At 48.8% G+C, this 17,413-nt stretch overlaps 1 protein-coding gene across 10 annotated transcripts in view; it reads left to right on the top strand.

Annotated features, from left to right (window-relative positions):
• clcn3 (chloride channel 3) overlaps window positions 1–17,413 on the top strand; it is a 206,171-nt gene that overhangs the window by 59,463 nt on the left and 129,295 nt on the right. Inside the window, exon 1 of one of the 10 annotated variants that reach the window (XM_038805809.1) lies at window positions 12,301–12,519. The exons of 6 other annotated variants lie outside the window; for them this stretch is intronic. In XM_038805809.1, coding sequence (XP_038661737.1) covers window positions 12,438–12,519 — 82 coding nt within the window. In that variant the 5' untranslated portion in view covers window positions 12,301–12,437. Of the gene's footprint in view, window positions 1–12,300; window positions 12,520–13,318; window positions 13,344–17,413 lie in introns of those variants that run through there. 3 more of the 10 variants (XM_038805813.1, XM_038805812.1, XM_038805811.1) reach the window with 3 other exon arrangements.

Below are 17,413 nucleotides of genomic sequence, written 5' to 3'. Positions count from 1 at the left end.
CCCCTCTCCCTCCCCCTCTCCCTCCCCCTCTCCCTCCCCCTCTCCCTCCCCCTCTCCCTCCCCCTCTCCCTCCCCCTCTCCCTCCCCCTCTCCCTCCCCCTCTCCCTCCCCCTCTCCTCCCCCTCCCCCTCCCCCTCGCCCTCCCCCTCCCCCTCCCCCTCGCCCTCCCCCTCCCCCTCGCCCTCCCCCTCCCCCTCTCCCTCCTCCCTCCCCCTCCCCCTCTCCCTCTCCCTCCCCCTCCCCCTCTCCCTCCCCCTCCCCCTCTCCCTCTCCCTCCCCCTCCCCCTCCCCCTCTCCCTCCCCCTCCCCCTCCCCCTCCCCCTCTCCCTCCCCCTCCCCCTCCCCCTCTCCCTCCCCTCCCCCTCCCCCTCTCCCTCTCCCTCCCTCTCCCCCCTCTCCCTCCCTCTCCCCCCTCTCCCTCCCTCTCCCTCCCCCTCTCCCTCCCCCTCTCCCTCCCCCTCTCCCTCCCCCTCTCCCTCCCCCTCTCCCTCCCCCTCTCCCTCCCCCTCTCCCTCCCCCTCTCCCTCCCCCTCTCCCTCCCCCCTCCCTCCCCCCTCCCTCCCCTCCCCCCTCCCTCCCCTCCCTCCCCTCCCCCCTCCCTCCCCTCCCCCCTCCCTCCCCTCCCTCCCCTCCCCCCTCCCTCCCCTCCCCCCTCCCTCCCCCTCTCCCTCCCCCTCTCCCCCCCCTCTCCCCCTCTCCCTCCCCCTCTCCCTCCCCTCTCCCTCTCCCTCCCCTCTCCCTCCCCCTCTCCCTCCCCCTCCCCCCCTCCCTCCCCCTCTCCCTCCCCCTCTCCCTCCCCTCTCCCTCCCCCTCTCCCTCCCCCTCTCCCTCCCCCTCTCCCTCCCCCTCTCCCTCCCCCTCTCCCTCCCCCTCTCCCTCCCCCTCTCCCTCCCCCTCTCCCTCCCCCTCTCCCTCCCCTCTCCTCCCCTCCCCCTCCCCCTCCCCCTCTCCCTCCCCCTCTCCCTCCCCCTCTCCCTCCCCCTCACCCTCCCCCCTCCCTCCCCCCTCCCTCCCCCCTCCCTCTCCCTCCCCCTCTCCCTCCCCCTCTCCCTCCCCCTCCCCCTCCCCCTCTCCTCCCCCTCCCCCTCCCCCACATTCCTCTCCCACATCCCTCTCCCTCTGCCTCTCCCTCCCCCCCCTCTGTCCCTCTCCCTCCCCCCCTCTGTCCCTCTCTCCCCCCCCTGTCCCTCTCCCCCCCCCCCTCTGTCCCTCTCCCCCCCCCTCTGTCCCTCTCCCCCCCCCCTCTGTCCCTCTCCCCCCCCCTCTGTCCCTCTCCCTCCCCCCTCTGTCCCTCTCCCCCCCCTCTGTCCCTCGCCCCCCCCCTCTGTCCCTCTCCCCCCCCCCTCTGTCCCTCTCCCCCCCCCCTCTGTCCCCCCCCCTCCCCCCCCCTTCCTCTCCCCCCCCCCCCCCCCACTGGCCGCAGCGTTGTCTTGGATGCCTTACCCAGTTTGCGGCGACGGCCCGCTAACCTGCTAACTCCTCGTCAGCCAGCACGACTGGCTGGCGACTTTTATAAGCAGGTGTGATTGGCGACATCGTGACACGGAGAATAGTGGGGGTGCTGGAGAGTCGCCATTGTGCCTCCGTCGGGTGACTCTCCATGGATTTCCGCGGGTATGCCGACCACGGCCATTTGGCCAGTAGGGTGAATAGCGGGAGCGCGTCGGACCGGCATTGCGGGAAATAACGGCGCGGCCCGCTATTCTCCCACCCATCATAGTTGCGGAGAATCACGCCCTTGGACTGTGGGAGGAAACCATAGCACCCGGAGGAAATCCACGCAGACGTGGAAAACGTGCAGACTCCGCACAGACAGTGACCCAAGCTGGGAATTGAACCATGGGACCCTGGAGCTGTGAAGCAACTGTGTTAACCTCTGTGCTTCCGTACTGCCCAGAGAGAGTAGGGCATCCTAAGGATCTACAAGGTCATCTATGTGAAATGAAAATTGCTTATTGTCACGAGTCGGCTTCAATTAAGTTACTGTGAAAAGCCCCTAGTCGCCACATTCTGGCGCCTGTTCGGGGAGGCTGTTGGGTGAGATCCTAAATTAATATTTCTCATTGGTATTTACTGTTGAGAAAGGCACGAATGTTAGGGAACTTGGGGAAATAAATAGTGATATCTTGAGGTGTGTACATATTTTAAAAAATAAATGTTTTTTATTGGGTTTTTGAACAAAGTATATTTACCGTTACGTACACAGGATAAGAAACGTATCATAGAATTTACAGTGCAGAAGGAGGCCATTCAGCCCATCGAGTCTGCACTGGCTCTTGGAAAGAGCATCCTACCCAAGGTCAACAACTCCACCCTATCCCAATAATCCACCCAACACTAAGGGCAATTTTGGACACTAAGGGCAATTTACCATGGCCAATCCACCTAACCTGCACATCTTTGGACTGTGGGAGGAAACCGGAGCACCCGGAGGAAACCCACGCACACACGAGGAGGATGTGCAGAATCCGCACAGACAGTGACCCAGGCCGGAATCGAACCTGGGACCCTGGAGCTGTGAAGCGATTGTGCTATCCACAATGCTACCGTGCTGCCTATATATATATATATATATATATATATATATATCTCGTTCCCTATTCCTGGAGATGCCATGTTCGTTATTGTATCCTGTGCCTTCCTTCCGGCTCTCATTTCCCTGCCTCCCCCCACCTCCCTGGTTCTCCTCTCTTGTTCCCGATCTCTTCCCTCTTCGTCTGCCCCCCCCCCCCCCCACCCTCCCGTGGTTCGCCTTTCTTTCCTCTTAGGTTTAGCCCCCCCCCCCCCCCCCCCCCCGGTCTATCTCTCCCTTTCATGCTTTGGCTACTTACCCCTGATTCTTGGCTACCTGGCTGTTCTTCCTCTTGTTCATTGGCCACATACAGGTCCTGGAACAATCACGTGAATGGCTCCCACGTTCTGTGGAAGCCGTCGTTTGACTCTCGGATGGCGAATTTGATTTTCTCCATTTGGAGAGATTCCGAGAGGTCGGACAGCCAGTCTGCAGCTTTGGGTGGTGCTGCTGACCGCCAGCCAAACAGGATTTTACGGCGGGCGATCAGGGAGGCAAAGGCAAGGGCGTCCGCCCTCCTCCCCAGGAATAGATCTGGCTGGTCCGAAACCCCGAAGACCGCCACTATCGGGCATGGCTCCACCCTCACCCCCATCACTTTGGACATAGCCTCGAAGAAGGCTGTCCAGTATCCTGCAAGTCTGGGGCAAGACCAGAACATGTGGGCATGGTTGGCCAGGCCTCCTTGGCACCGTTCACATCTATCCTCCACCTCCGGGAAGAACCTTCTCATACGGGTTCTTGTTAAGTGGGCTCTATGTACCACTTTTAGCTGCGTCAGGCTGAGCCTTGCACATGTGGTGGTGGAGTTGACCCTATGCAGTGCTTCGCTCCAGAGTCCCCACCCTATCTCAATCCCCAGGTCTTCCTCCCATTTCTTTCTTCTTGCATCCAGTACGGTGTCGGCCCTTTCTATCAGTCGGTCATACATGTCACTCCAGGTTCCTTTGTCTAGTTTGCTTGCGTCCGGTAGTTCTTCCAGTAGTGTCTGTCGTGGCGGTTGTACGTCCTTGTCTCCTTTTTAGGAAGTTTTTGAGCTGTAGATATCTTAGCTCGTTCCCCCTGGCTAGCTGGGATTTCTCTTGTCAGTTCGTCCAGTATTGCGATCCTGCCATCCGTGTATAGGTCCCTGACTGTCAGTGTCCCTCCGTCCTGCCCCCACCTTTTGAAGGTGGCGTCAGTCAGTGCTGGTGTGAATCTATGGTTGTTGCAGGTGGGAGCTTTGTCCGACATTTTGGTCAGGCCAAATTGCTGCCGCAGTTGGTTCCAGGATTGGAGGGTGGCTGTCACCACTGGGCTGCTGGAGTGTTTTTTGGGTGGGGATGGGAGTGCTGTCGTGGCGAGCGCCCGGAGGGAGGTCCCCATGCAGGAGGCCTCCTCCGCACGCACCCACTCGGCTTCTGGCTCCTTGATCCATCCCCTTATTCGCTTGGCCGTCGCCGCCCAGTGGTAGAATTGTAGGTTTGGGAGGGCTAGCCTCTCCCTGGATTTTGTTTTTTGTAAGACCTTCTTTGGGATCCTAGCATTTCTCCCCCCCCCCCCCCCCCCCCCCCCCCCCCCCCCCCCCATACGAACGCCATGGTTAGTTTGTCCAGCGCTTTGAAAAAGGCCTTGAGGATGTAGATCCGAATGGATCTAAGTAGGAAGAGGTACCTGGGCAGTACGTTCATTTTGATCGTCTGGACTCTCCCCGTGAGGGAGAGTGGGAGTGTGTCCATCTTTGCAGGTCCTTTTTTACTTCCTCCGTCAGACTAGTGAGGTTCCATTTGTGGATCCCTTTCCAGTCATGGGCTATTTGGATCCCCAGGTAGCGGAATTTATGTTGTGTTTGTTTAAACGGCAGTCCCGATAGTGCTGCCCCCCCCCCCCCCCCCCCCCCCCCCCCCCCCCCCCCCCCTCCTTTGCGGGTGTACTGGGAAGATCTCGCTCTTGCTCATGTTGAGTTTGTAGCCCGAGAAGGCGCCAAACTCTTTCAGGAGCGCGATGATTCCGTCCATGCTGCTCTGTGGGTCCGAAATGTAGAGGAGCAGGTCATCTGCATAGAGTTGAGACTTTGTGCTCTCTGCCTCCCCTTCGGATCCCCCTCCAGCTTTTTGCTGCTCTGAGCGCGATTGCTAGAGGTTCAATCGCGAGAGCGAACAGCAGCGGGGACAGTGGGCATCCTTGTCTGGTGCTTCTGTGCAGCTGGAAGTATCGGGAGTTGGTATTGTTGGTCCGTATGCTCGCCATGGGAGCGTTGTACAGGAGCTTTACCCAGGAGGTGAACCCTGTTCCAAGCCCGAACCGCTCCAGTACCTTTGAGGTATTTCCATTCGACTCTGTCAAAGGCCTTTTCTGCATCTAGGGAGACGATCACCTCTGGTGTTCTCTCCCGGAGGGGGTCATTATCACGTTCAGCAGGCGTCTGATGTTCGAGGTAGGCTGTCTACCTTTGACAAAGCCCGTCTGGTCCTCAGTGACCACCTCAGATACACAATCTTCTAGTCTTTTGGCTAGGATTGTGGCCAGTATTTTGGTGTTTGCATTCAGCAGTGGGATGGGTCTGTATGACCCACATTCCGTTGGGTCTCTGTCTTTCTTAGGGATCAGCGAGATTGAGGCCTATGCTAGCGTGGGTGGCAGTGTGCCCCTAGCTAGCGAGTCTGTGAACATTTCCTGCAGGTGCGGGGCCAGTGCCGTAGGCGTGTACATATTACAGAGAAGGAGGTGCTGGAAGTTTTAAAGCACATCAAGGTGGATAAATCCCCAGGACCTGATGACGTATTTTATTTTCCTGTATTAAATGATCTGTTTGAGCTGCACGCAGAAGAATACGTTTCACTGTACCTCGGTACACGTGATAATAAACAAATCCATCCAAACAAAATGCATCCAAGGACGTCGTGGGAGGCTAGGGAGAAAAGTTCAGGTCCCCGAGCAGAGATATTTGAATCATTGACAGCCACAGGTGAGGTGCCTGAAGATTGCTGGGTAGCAAATGTTGTGCCTTTGTTCAAGAAAGGCCGCAGGGAAAAGCCTGGGAACTGCGGACCAGTGAGTCTAACATCTGTAGTGGGTAATTTGTTCAAAGGTATTCTCCGGGACAGTCAGCATGGCTATGTGAGTGGAAAACCATGTCTCACGAATTTGATTGAGTTTTTTGAAGAGGTAACCAAGAAGGTAGATGAGGGCAGTTCAATCGATATTGTCTACAAGGACTTTAGCAAGACCTTTGATAAGGTACCACATGGTAGGTTGTTGCATAAAGTTAAATCTTACGGGATCCAGGGTGAGGTAGCCAATTGGATCCAAAATTGGCTTGACGACAGAAGACAAAGAATGGTTGTAGAGGGTTGTTTTTCAAACTGAAAGCCTGACCAGTGGTGTGCCTCAGGGATCAGTGCTGGGTCCATTGTTATTTGTTATATTAATGATTTGGAAGAGAATTTAGGAGGCATGGTAGTAAGTTTGGAGATGACACCAAGATTTGTGGCATAGTCGACAATGAAGAAGGTTATCCAGGATTGCAACGGGATCTTGATCAGTTGGGCTAGTGGGCCGATGAATGGCAGATGGAGTTTAATTTAGATAAATGTGAGGTGATGCATTTTGGTAGATTGAAACAGGGCGGGACCTACTCAAAATGGTAGGGAGTTGGGGAGAGTTATAGAACAAAGAGATCTAGGAGTACAGGTTCATAGCTCCTTGAAAGCGAAGTCACGGGTGGACAGGGTGGCGAAGAAGACATTCAGCATGCTTGGTTTCAATGGTCAGAACATGAATACAGGAGTTGGGATGTTAGTCAGGCCACACTTGGATACTGTGTACAGTTCTGGTCACCCTATTATAGATAGGATATTATTAACTTAGAAAGAGTGCAGAAAAGATTTACTGGGCTGCTACTGGAACCTGATGGTCTGAGTTATAAGGAGAGGATGGATAAACTGGGCCTTTTTTCCCTGAAGCGTAGGAGACTTAGGGGTGAACTTATCGAGGTCTATAAAATAACGAGGAGCATAGATAAGGTAGATAGTCACCATCTTTTCCCAAAGGTAGAGGGGTCTGTACCTAGAGAGCCATAGGTTTAAGGTGAGAGGGGAGAGATACAAAAGGATCCAGAGGAGCAATTATTTCACAGAGGGTGGCGAGTGTCTGGAATGAGCTGCCAGATGCAGTGACAGAAGCCGGTACAATTTTGCCTTTTAAAAGCATTTAGACAGTTATATAGGAAAGCTGGGTATAGACGGATATGGGCCAAATGCGGGCAATTGAGACTAGCTTAGTGGTTAAAAAACTAGGCGTCATGGACTTGTTGGGCTGAAGGGCCTGTTTTCATGTTGTCAACACCTAGGACTTTATGATGCTATCTGAGGCACTATATACTATATATATATATATATATATAAATGCAGTTTGCTGTTGAATTCTGATTTAACTTCCAACAAAGAGAATGGAGAACTTCCAAATATGTAGCCCATTACCTCTAATGGAACCAGTACTTCTGAAGATGTTTTAAATAAAAATTAATTTAGAGTACTTGTGGTGATCCAACCACTGTATATATGTGTGCTTGCAGTAGGGGGATGTATGGCTGTACCTGTATTACAGGTTTCTCCTGTAAGCCCCTGCCGGCTAGCTCCGCTCACAGGGAGCTGTATAAATATTCGTAAGTTTCTCTGAGCTGCCATTCTACAGCTGCCGCCGGAGGAATAGCATCTCGCTGTAATAAAGCCGCTCTTGTACTTCACTCGAGTCTTTGTGTACAATTGTTAGTGCCACAGTACTCAATTTTTTTGGCCCATCTACCTAACCTGCACATCTTTGTGTTGTGGGGGTGAAACCCACGCAGACACGGGGAGAATGTTCAAACTCCACACGGACACCAGGGCCGGGATCAAAACCGGGTCCTCGGTGTTGTGAGACAGCAGTGCTAACCACTGCGCCACCGTGCCGCCTTTTGAAGATGTTAAGTTTTCCGAATCACTGCAGCAATAAAAAAATGAAATTGAAACCCGTGGGTCTATTTTGAATAGGACTTTAAAAATCTGTTTTAATGAATAGTAGGTAATGGGAATTTGTGGATGATTGAGAGTTCCTAAATTTCAGACTTGGGAGGCATGACACACAGAACTAGAGAGCAGTACAATACAGTACATGTGATAGAAGAAAATGAGCATAATAAACAGTGTGGCATGCGGCTAAGACAAAGGACATGATTAATCCTGGGAATGTGAATTCAAATCCCAGTTTCATTGTTTGAAAATTTGAATTCCATTTTGGAAAGCATCTGGAACTAAAAGAAACTTGCGTAAGTCAAGATTAAGAAGTCTTACAACACCAGGTTAAAGTCCAACATGTTTGCTTCAAACACTAGCTTTCGGAGCACTGCTCCTTCCTCAGGTCCACTGAGGAAGGAGCAGTGCTCCGAAAGCTAGTGTTTGAAACAAACATGTTGGACTTTAACCTGGTGGCGTGAGACTTCTTACTGTGCTCACCCCAGTCCAACGCCGGCATCTCAACATCGTAAGTAAACATGACCATGAAGGTGTTGTATTACCTGTTTGGTTATAAATGCAAACTGGTTCACTCCCATCCAATAAGGAAGAAAACCTCCAAATGACTCATGATTGATTCTGAAGCGACTTAGCAAATCACTCAGTTGAATCTCTGGGAAAGGGCAAAAATTGCCCTTGTTAATGACACACACATACTGAGGACGAAAGTTTTTTAAAAAACTTCTTGTTTTCTTCACCAGTACCAACTGTTATCTGGATGCATCGTGTGTCATTTTCATGTGAAAAGTACAGAGGGTTTACTTTAGTTAAAACCATCACTATTGTTTGCAGAGTTTCTTTGGACAGACTTTTTAACCTTGGGGGTTGGGTGATGAATCGGAAGTGAACAGATCCAGTATGGTAGCTCAGTGGGTAGCACTGTTGCTTCAGAGCTCCAGGGTCCCAGCTTCGATTCCCGGCTTGGGTCACTGTCTATGTGGAGTCTGCATGTTCTCCCCGTGTCTGCATGGGTTTCCTTCGGGTGCTCCAGTTTCCTCGCACAAGTCCTGAAAGATGTGCTGAATGTAATTTGGACATTCTGAATTCTCCGTCTGTGTACCCTAGCAGATGCCGGAATGTGGCGACTAGGGGCTTTTCACAGTAACTTCATTGCAGTGTGAATGAAAGCCTACTTGTGACAATAAAGGTTATTATTATTCTTTACTGTAGAAATCTATCGTTGACTGAGCTCAGTTGCTTATTCAAGCAGATTTGGGTAGCACGGTAGCAGAAGTGATTAGCACTGTGGCTTCACAGCGCCAGGGTCCCAGGTTCGATTCCCTGCTGGGTCACTGTCTGTGCGGAGTCTGCACGTTCTCCCCGTGTCTGCGTGAGTTTCCTCCGGGTGCTCCGGTTTCCTCCCACAGTCCAAAGATGTGCAGGTTAGGTGGATTGGCCATGATAAATTGCTCCTTGTGACCAAAAAAGGTTAGGAGGGGTTATTGGGTTACAGGGATAGGGTGGAAGTGAGGGCTTAAGTGGGTTGGTGCAGACTTGATGGGCCGAATGGCCTCCTGCACTGTATGTTCTCTGTTCTATTAGGAATAAAGGTTTGGGCATCATAAACTTCATGTTATACAGCTTCTGGTGTACTCTCACCCCGATCTGCATTGAAGTTGCTTCTTCTCTCGGCCTTTGTTGCACTTTTATTATGTTTGCAGATATTGCAGCTGTTGATGGTTGGTGACAGTTGTTTACAATGAGGGCTCTGTACAAATATTAGCATTGTATGTATTTGGCTGTGTACTATGAAGGTTTGCCTTGATGCTTTATACACTATTATTTGGTATTTCTAAACTGGTAGGTAGAGAATGTTATGTATTGTAGAGTGGGCCGTACAAAATAATAGAATGGCCGGGACATGAGGGTTTATTTACTAGTTTAAAACCAATTCAATCCTTTTTGTGAAGGTTTTGTATTTGCATGAACATCGTTCTATATATCTGCAATAAGTTTTAAAAAAGTATTTTATTCCAAACTTATTCAAACGGTCACGAAGCATAAACAATCCGGGAAAAATACTCCCCACCACACAATTTTAAAGTTTGTACAGAATTTTCCCCATTTTCACCAACCCCCCCCACTACAGTCTTTTAAGTTAGGGATGAGGAAGCAGACCTCCAGTTCTCCAGAGACCCGTCTGGCTCGATTCTTATTCAATACCGCACCACGCTGCACGCCACTACTGGAATCGCACCCTTTGAGCAGTAATTGGCCGTCAGCTGGGCATGCGGTCAAGCCTTACGCTGGGGAATATTGGGGAAAAGTCTGCAATCGACAGGACCTCTCTGATACGAGTTAACCCAGGCCTGTCAGGGAATTTTCCATGGGCGACATGGTCTGTATCAGAAATTTCACCACTGGTGCGTTATGGATCCCGGGGATAGTGGTGAAGTGATCAGGACCTCTCCCGTACTCGGATGTATGTACAGGGAAAGGAGTTGAATAGACATGTGGACCACCTCCGCAGCCGTGCCCAGTAGGCCCTCAAACGCCTTCTAGAGCTCCCCACAGCCAGTGGTTTCTCATCTTCCGGCACAGCTGCCGTTGACCTCTTGTGAGGAGGACCTACCCATTGGAACCCAAGTCTGACATAGAAACCCAGCAAACAGAAGTCCAACAGATCGGGCGGAACCAAACCCAGCATGATGGAACCACTCAGGTGTTCGGCCAAAAAACGTCTCTCTTGGGTCAGATACAGCCCTCTGGGGCCAATGCAGCGGACACCGGAGAGACAGCCGGGCGAAGGCGGTGAAGAATTTTTCCCCTTCCTAACCCGGCCCATGGTTACGGGGCCTGCACCATCAGGTACCCAGTCGCCTCACCTGGGTATGATCTCCCTAGATGAAGGGGCAGAGCTATACTCTTAATCTCAAGGAAAAATACCTCGGCCCAAATGTGCGACGGCGCAGGAGACTCTTCGGGGAGGTGGAGGGAGGTCGAATAGGGAAGTAATTATTGTGCTTTTCTAAACTGTCTTTGCTCGCCTGGGACTTTACACTTTTCATCTCTTTTTTGGTGAGGGAAGACATGATGGGTAGAATGGCCTCTTTCTGCACCATTCCCTTTCTATGGGTCTAAGACCAAATTCCCTGCAGGGTGAGCAGCCCCTTTTGATGTTTTGTGTGGTTTCATATTCATGCATAAATTGTCATCACATCATTCAAAAAGTGTGGAAAATCCATTTCAGTGGCTGAAGAGGAAAATGATTTGTTGTGGAAGGACGATTCTGAAATTGAAAGCTCTAAATCTGATTTTGCAAGATGCTCATAGAATTTACAGTGCAGTAGGAGGCCATTCGGCCCATCGAGTCTGCACCGGCTCTTGGAAAGAGCACCCTACCCAAGGTCAACACCTCCACCCTATCCCATAACCCAGTAACCCCACCCAACACTAAGGGCAATTTTGGACATTAAGGGCAATTTATCATGGCCAATCCACCTATCCTGCACATCTTTGGACTGTGGGAGGAAACCGGAGCACCTGGAGGAAACCCGCACCTGGAGGATGTGCAGACTCCGCACAGACAGTAACCCAAGTAGGAATCGAACGTGGGACCCTGGAGCTGTGAAGTAATTGTGCTAAGCACAATGCTACCGTGCTGCCCTATGATGATGCCAGAGCCAAAGTGACTCAGAATGAACTTCATGAACACTTTGCGTCAAACTCATGAATGTGGTTCAAAGTATCCTTGCAGAATTAATTCAATAAAATGCATCACATTGATTTTTAACTTGAATTAGCAGTTGTGTTTTTTTTAAATCATGTTTCAAAATGGTGACCACCTACACCAACACCTGGCAGCTCACATTCGTTTACTCGGCATATAAGCCACCCTCCATTTTTTGGAAGGATTTTTCAAGGTTTCAAATGTTGATTTATTCACCACAATCCAAGGTAATTTGTGATCCTTGGCTGCGAAGCACTTCAGCATACTGTTTTCTGTTAGAACAGAAACAATGTATAAAGGAAACAAGGAGAGGGCAGGGGAATGGCACTGAGTCATGATGCTCGTTTGGAGAGCGAGTGCAGACACGATGGGTGGTGCCGTAACAATTCTGTGATACTGAAGTATGCGAAACAGTGGGAAAGTGGTTAGCACTGCTGCCTCACAGCGCCGAGGACCCCAGTTCGATCCTGCCCCGGGTCACTGTCCGTGTGAGTTTGCACATTCTCCCCGTGTCAGCGTGGGTTTAATCCCCACGATAGGAAATGATGTGCAGGGTAGGTGAATTGGGCACGCTAAACTGCCCCTTAATTGGGAAAAAATAAATAATTGGGTACTCTAAATTTATTTAAAATTTTTTTATTTACATGTAATGCCTTTCCTTCTTTTTTTCCTCCAACCCGTCCTTAACTCTTTTTCTTGTTTATTTCCTTTTTCTAGTTTTTCCCTCACTCACATTTTCTCTGTTCAGTAAGTTTAAATAAGTAAGGACTCATAATGAAAATGTGAGCTCGACAAAATTTTACTGTGCATTTGGTAATTGCTTTAGTCTTTGTCAGTCGAATATTCTTTCCGTTCCTAAATTTAGGAAAAGGTAATCTGCCAAAATTAGACCTGTCACCTTCAAAAAACATTGGCTGATGATGCATTTATTCGGCTGTTAAGCTTCTGTGAACTGGTATCCAGTAGCAACTGGCGAGGAGCAATTTCCTGTTGCTTATGTCAGTTTCCTGTTGCTTACATAGCCTATCACAGGACTCAAGCTCCTGTACAAGGCTGCATGCACACACAAGTGATTTCCTGAGCAAACATGGCAGCTCTGCTGCTCCAGAGGATAATGTGACAGATTTTCAGTGCAGCGTACTTGTCCCTTTATTGATATCGTATGGATATGCCTTCTGATCCTTACCTACCTTATGATGGTGGTGGTAGAAACTGTATTCCTTTGCAAGAGATGCAGAAAAGGGGTAAGTCTATTTCCTAGGCTGTTTATCATTAGCCTTTTGTAAATGTGGGAAAGTGCACTTGACAGGTAGAGTATGTACGTGATGCCCTATTTTTTATTGAAGCGTCAGACTTGAAGATTATTTCTGTTTTGCTGATCCATTTTGATGGCTGTGCTATTTTACACTGCATTTGGAATCATTTTCACATTTCTTTGCCTTCCTATTTCTAGGTATTCTTATTTTTGTTTGCATGAATGGTTTAGTCCTCGCAGATCACGCTGGTCAGTTAGTGACACCATCTGTGCTGTAGCTGACACCGACAGATGCCGCTTTAGTTCCTCAACATTTCTTCCTTGAACAAAACCTCTCGATGAAATGTAATATGTTAGATAGGAAATTTCACCATGACTTGTATATTTACAAGGATATTTATAAAGGTCCATTACCCTCTTCATTTTATTTAATGTGCTGCTTTAAATTGTATTCAATGCCAGGCATTTTAAGTACTGGACTAAAATGGTTTCACAAAGAAATTGAGTGTTACATGTTAATCTCCGCACTGTAGCTCAGCCTTTCTCTCCCCCCCCCCCCCCCCCCCCCCCCCCCACCTCCCTCACACCAGTGAAGCTTGGTTTCAGTCCAGAGGTTAAGAACTCGAATCGCATTTGTAGCATAAGGTGGGCCTGCCCGAGTAGCGCAGCTTTTCTCTCTGTTAATTCTTTTGTTAATGCCGCATAAGCAGCAGCGTTCTTAGCTGATATTGCGGATTTGTGCAGGGTTAATTTGGGACTGCTCTGGTAAAAATGACGCAGGCCTTGTTTGCAGTGTGTGGTGATTTAAAATAGGTATGTACGCCTCAAGAAGTGAAGCAAGTTCGGATCTTGGCGTCTTGTTTTTTTTAATGCATATCTGGCTCTGTAGCAGTTCATGGAAAGCATTTTCTGTTTGATAATTAACATAAATTAGGAGTTCAAGTATTCAAACTGTACATGCCGCACTCCACTCTCTTTTGGAGAAGCTGTACAACATTATGATAAATGTGGTTAGCACTGGAAGATTGAGATTTCTTGTTTGATTGATCTAATTTGTTGACATGTAGTGTACTGTGTAGTTCATTGTTAACAATGGGGAAGAAATAGGTGCCTGGTTTTATTATTTTTCATGGACAGACTGATGGCCAAGAATTGTTTTTTGGTGTTTTCTGCACTTCTCTTTTATAATGGTTGATTTGATTTGGCGCAAAATTATGCAAAAATGGCATTAGTTTATTTTTCAGAAACTTCCTCTGGGGAGTGATGAATGTTAGCATAATGACACAATAGGTACGTCTGTCAGTCGAACCAAATGTTGTTTTCTTTGCAATTTACTTAGCATCTGAATTTGTGTACAGTAGCAGTATGTTGTACAAGAAATACATTGTTGCTCTGTGCAGTTTATAATGCTTCTTTTGAAGTAACAATTGATACGTTCATTATTTGAAACTTGTACTGGCACTTAAAAGACAGAATATTTTTCAAAGATATCAAATGACCTATTTTCCCATGTGCCAAGTGCTGATTGGCCGATTGCAGCTTCAGCATACAAGAATCATGAGATGCCACTCCCCATTTATTTCAATAACACAGAGTGCTTTTTTAAAGGTGCCTGCACAAAACCAAATACTTGTAATTGTTTGTTTGCCTATGACTGTGACTTTACAGATTAAAGGGTTGATGAAGGACTTTTATCCCTCGCAATGTGCGTTGTAGGTTAAATGGACTTTTACTCATAATGCTTCCATGCTTTGCTATCCTTTTAAAAGGTTGGAAAGCATGAGGGAGCAGTTATTTATGACTAGCCTTGGGCAAGCCCTGTTTCACATGCATACCCTTACTCCCATTATCTTGAATTGAAATGGAGTGCGTCGACGCACTTTCTCATCTGCAAATCTTTCTAAAGTATTTCTGTATTTTCTAGGGACAAACCAAAGTCATATAAAAGTTAATGTTTGCCTTACTTGGAATAAAGGGGTGACTGCATTTTCGTCAACTCTTGAGGGCATTGTTCAAATAAACCTTTATTTATTTGGAATCCTCAAAATGCTCTTCAAACTGCTTGAAGTGCAGGCAATATATTGTTTCAATGGATCTGCTGTTTGATTCTGGCGAAAATTTTACTCGTACATGCGTTATTTGGATTATCATAGCGTATCTCATTAACATGGCATGGTGTCAGATTCTGTTTCCTAAGTTAAAAGTGCTGTTGAAATGCATGCTGTTGTCACCTATATTCACAGAAACGTAATTGTTTGCCGTATAATAATCAACAACAAGGTGGGGTACGTATTTTAGCTTTTAAAATTATCCTGACAATGCTCTCCAGTAAATGCTTTTGTGTGCTATTGTGTACAGGAGGTAACTTCTGAATTAGCCTGCATACTCCTCCTCGTTCTTCAGGTACCCTATCTGAGGGCACTTTCAATGTCCAAAGAGGGCATTGGGTACCATGGACTTCAATTGGATTGGCCCATGATTATGCTCGACAAAGTGCTGCACTGGTTTGCCGTTGGCTTCTGTAGTATGGCTGATCAGAAAACTCTTCCATTCTTACCGCCTGAAAGGCGCATTGAAAGAATTTACAGGCTGATAATCTCTGTTTTGCCATTTTTTCAATGCACCTTCCGCAGCCATCATGTCCTGGACTTGAACCTAGAGCTTTTGGCTCAGAGATAGAGACGCCAACATTGAGCCTGTATTCTGCAAAAGGAACTTAAAACTGACCTGAGTCACTGTGTTCAATTTGTGAATACAGCTGGACTTCCGGTGGGGGCATGCTGACTGAGTACTTCGCGAAGATGCTGGCAGAGTTGTTGGGAGAAGGGCAAGAGCCCTCCTGATATGAGCTGGACAGGGCTCATCGATTGCTCAGGCCCAAACTGAAAGCAAACAAGCTACCGAGGACAGTTATAATTTGCTTTCACAAGTTTCATGTCAAGGTGAAGGTCCTGAGTTGGGCGAAGAAAAGGCATGAGGTGAAGTGGGAAGGAGTTGGTATTTGAACATACCAGGACATGACGGCGAGAAGGGAGTCGGCCTTTGGACGGTGAAGGCAGCACTTTATAATAACAGCGTGAAGTTTGGCATGGTCTACTCGACAAAGCTACGAGTCACCTACAATTCGAGAGACTTCTACTTCGAGGCGGTGGAGGCTGCAGAGGCGTCTGTGAGACCGAAGGATTGGAACTAAAATGAGGGGTGGGACTGGGATTGGGACTTGGATTGAGGGGTTGGGGACTGTGCTTATCCTCGATATCTTGTTTTGGGTTGGTGTTTTGTTCTGTATTTGTGGGGGGAACAGCAGGGCTTTTGGCTGGTTGAATGTAGCTTATCTTTGTCATAGTTGGTTGCAATTATATTGGGCTTTGGGGTTATGCCGGTTTTTCGGGGTGCGGTTTTTACACTGGCGTTGTTTGTTTGCCTTTGTTTTCAGGGACTGGGTCATGGGGGAGGGGATTGGGAGGAGGGGGACTGGGCAGGGCCTTCAGATTAGCAAGTGAAGGTTGGCTAGTGAGTGGGAGTGTGGTGGGGGTCGGGGCCGTGGTCATTGGAACTTGGTCTAACAGGTTTCGATGGACCTGGGAGGTGTGGAAGGAGGGGGGATGAGATCAATACTGGGAGAAATGTTTTCAAGAGGAAATGGATAGGGGGATTCTGGTGGGGGGGTTTAATGGTAACAAAGGTCAGAATAGTGACGTGAATCGTGAGGGGATTACGAGGCTGGTGAAGAGATTGAGTGTTTTTATGCACTTAAAGAGCTTAAAGGCTGATGCGGTGATGTTACAGGAGAACCATCTGAGGGTGAAGGATCAGGTGAGGCTGAGGAAGGGATCGGCGAGTCAGGTTTTCCACTCGGGGCTCGAGAGCAGGGCTTGGGTGGTAGCGGTATTGGTGGACAGAAGGGTTGAGATTTCAATTGGAGAAGATGGTGGAGGCCCGGGGGGCAAATACGTGATAGTGTCGGGGGCTCGAGAGGGGAGGTTATTGGCACTGGTGAGTATATAAGGCCCAAACCGGGAAGGGTGGCACGGGAGCACAGTGGTTATCACTGTTGCTTCACTGGGTTTCCTCCGGGGCTTTGAAAGCAGATCAAGGCAGGCCAGCAGCACGGTTCAATTCCCGTCCCGGCCTCCCCGAACAGGCGCCGGAATGTGGCGACTAGGGGCTTTTCACAGTAACTTAATTTGAAGCCTACTTGTGACAATAAGCAATTTTCATTCATTCATTTCATTTCATTTCTCCCACAGTCCAAAGATGTGCAGGTTAGGTGGATTGGTCATGCTAAATTGCCCTTAGTGTCCAAAAAGGTTGGGTGGGATTACTGGGTTACGGGGATAGGGTGGAGGTGTGGACTTAAGTAGGGTGCTCTTTCCAGGGGCCGGTGCAGACTTGATGGGCCGAATTTCTATGATATTTTCTATGATATTCTATGATATTTTTCTCATCCCCATTCTCCCCAAAACCCCCGATTCTCTTCTGGAGTAGTGGCTAAAAAAACAAGTGCAGTGATCCGAAGAGCAGCTAGTTGAGGAAACTAGAGAAATGAAGAGAAGTTTTCAAGTAGTCTGAGGTAAACGTACTGGAACAGAGAACTGCTCAGTAAAATGGCAGGTGCAGACTCGATGGGCTGAATGGCGTCCTTCTGTGCTGTAATTTCTATGATTCTATAAAAAGACAGACCGAGCTAAGAAGATGCCAGAAAGATATTTGAAGTGACTTTAAGATTTGCGAGATTTTACTACAGCCTGTGAAGCGCGAGTTGAAATAACTAGAAGTCGGTGGCTGGATGTTGGAATTTGTGAATAAGCCGTAATAGAAAGGAAGCCTAAAAGGGCGTGATGTAAAATTCTGGTTTGGATTTTCTGTTATAAGCAGAATGG

This window comes from Scyliorhinus canicula, chromosome 8 (genome assembly GCF_902713615.1).
Source record: "Scyliorhinus canicula chromosome 8, sScyCan1.1, whole genome shotgun sequence".
In the NCBI taxonomy this organism is placed as follows: domain Eukaryota; kingdom Metazoa; phylum Chordata; class Chondrichthyes; order Carcharhiniformes; family Scyliorhinidae; genus Scyliorhinus; species Scyliorhinus canicula.
Note: the sequence above shows the minus strand (reverse complement) of the source record. Positions and strands in the feature narration are given on the sequence as shown.